At 39.8% G+C, this 1729-nt stretch overlaps 1 protein-coding gene across 1 annotated transcript; it reads left to right on the top strand.

The window, feature by feature from the left end:
• The first annotated feature begins 313 nt into the window (after positions 1 to 313).
• Positions 314 to 868, top strand: LOC149817628 (RING-H2 finger protein ATL2-like). The gene has a single exon (XM_089985468.1). It carries the CDS (start codon positions 314 to 316, stop codon positions 866 to 868), a length of 555 nt encoding a protein of 184 aa, XP_089841594.1.
• Positions 869 to 1729: the final 861 nt, after the last annotated feature.

The following is a 1729-nucleotide window of genomic DNA, read 5'->3' as shown; positions in this document are numbered from 1 at the left end:
CCTCTCGACCAAGCTATTAATTATCACCATAGCCCACATGAACGAGAGCAGACGCACACGACTGCTCATTGTTTGCAAAGTTTTGCTACCACAATCAACAATTTGCAGTCTTGAAACACTCCAAAAATTCCATGGTTTATATGCTCACTAATCACTATAGCAACCGAGAAGCAACCAACCAAACTTCCCCAAAGCATCTACTATAAAAATATGAGGTACAATTCAAAATCAATTGCATGGTTTCAACATAAATGTTTTGCGGCAAAGCTTCTTTTTCCTTCTCCTGTCAAATTGACCCATCTTCTTGTGAGGCATGGGCATTACTGTCATCGTTTCAGTCTTGTTGATCTTCTTTATAGGCGGCGCACTCTTCATAGTGTTCTTTCTCCTGTCACCCATTCTCAAACTATTGATTGCTTGCATCCTTGAGAGATCATGTAGCAACCACCACTTTGGTGAAACTCATGGCCTTTCTCAAACCACTGCTTCTTTTAGAGTCCTTTCATCCACAGGCCTGGAACCATCAACCATTCAGTCACTTCCCACTTTCATCTTTTCTTTCGATTCGCAGGATGGCCTAGATTGCGCCATCTGTCTGGAGGGGTTCAGGGAGAAGGACAAAGGAAGGAAACTCCCAGAGTGTGGTCATGGGTTTCATGTTGATTGCATTGATATGTGGTTTCAATCTCACTGCACCTGCCCAATTTGTAGGTTGGTTGTCAAGCCTTGCCATGCATCTGAATCTCAAACTCCAGCTACAAAGACACGTGATTCTTTTGTTATTGACATCCCATCAGGTGCTGCCTCTTCTTCTGTTGCGTTTGATTGTTCAAGGGAACCATTTGTTGCAATTCCAATTGTGGAGTAGTTTTGCTAGTAGGCAATCAAACTTCAGAGTTGCCAACAGGGAGCCAATAGAATCTCCTGTTTATATGTGAAATTAGATTTGTTAAATTTGATTGATTCATTCAGAAATTATATATAATTTTTTTATTAAGGAGAAAGGGGTGATTAGCCTTGATTTTAATGAGGGTGAAGCAAAAAGCTTGCTGAAAGATTTTGAAGCCTTGTGATCCATCAAAGCAATTTATTTTCGATAAGTTGGCTGGGGGATGAAGCCCTTTCAATTGTTAAAGATCGTGGCAGAAGGAATAGGAACGGCTCGTAAACTTGTCCAACAGCAAGCGCACATAAATCCAAAATAATATGGTTTGGTTTGGCTAAGCATTTTTTTTGCAAGATGGTATGCTGGGCATTGGACATCTCTCTCTCTCTCTCTCTCTCTCTCTCTCTCTCATCTTGGCCCCTTTTTTGTTTGGTCACCTTCAGGACCTTCCAAAATTCATGGTTTTAGGTGTTTTATGCTTGATCTGTAAGTTCTTCCTTTTCTCACCTAATGGGGAGGAGATAGCCATGCGTTGGATTCGATTTTATAAAATATCCGATCAAACCAGAATCTGATTAGTCGAATTCGGTGTAGCAAGTAGAGTCCAATTAACCATCACACTCAGATTTGGTATACAGTTTTGCATCTGAACTGTAATCTAAACATGAATCCAATAGATGGGTAGTATTCTGAACCAGTTACATAGAAAACATATTCCATTAGCTAATTGGATCCAGATTCCATAATAATCTTTTCTCATTAAAATCCAAATCTAAGTCTCAAACTAATTAGGCTATATACAATTAGGTTGGATTTAATAATCCGTAGATGCGGTCCACTTGC

This window comes from Nuphar pumila, chromosome 13 (genome assembly GCF_984573655.1).
Source record: "Nuphar pumila chromosome 13, dmNupPumi1.hap1.1, whole genome shotgun sequence".
In the NCBI taxonomy this organism is placed as follows: domain Eukaryota; kingdom Viridiplantae; phylum Streptophyta; class Magnoliopsida; order Nymphaeales; family Nymphaeaceae; genus Nuphar; species Nuphar pumila.
Note: the sequence above shows the minus strand (reverse complement) of the source record. Positions and strands in the feature narration are given on the sequence as shown.

Excerpts from the sequence above, each read along its gene's own strand:
- LOC149817628 (XM_089985468.1), top strand. The coding sequence starts at position 314 with ATGGGCATTACTGTCATCGTTTCAGTCTTGTTGATCTTCTTTATAGGC.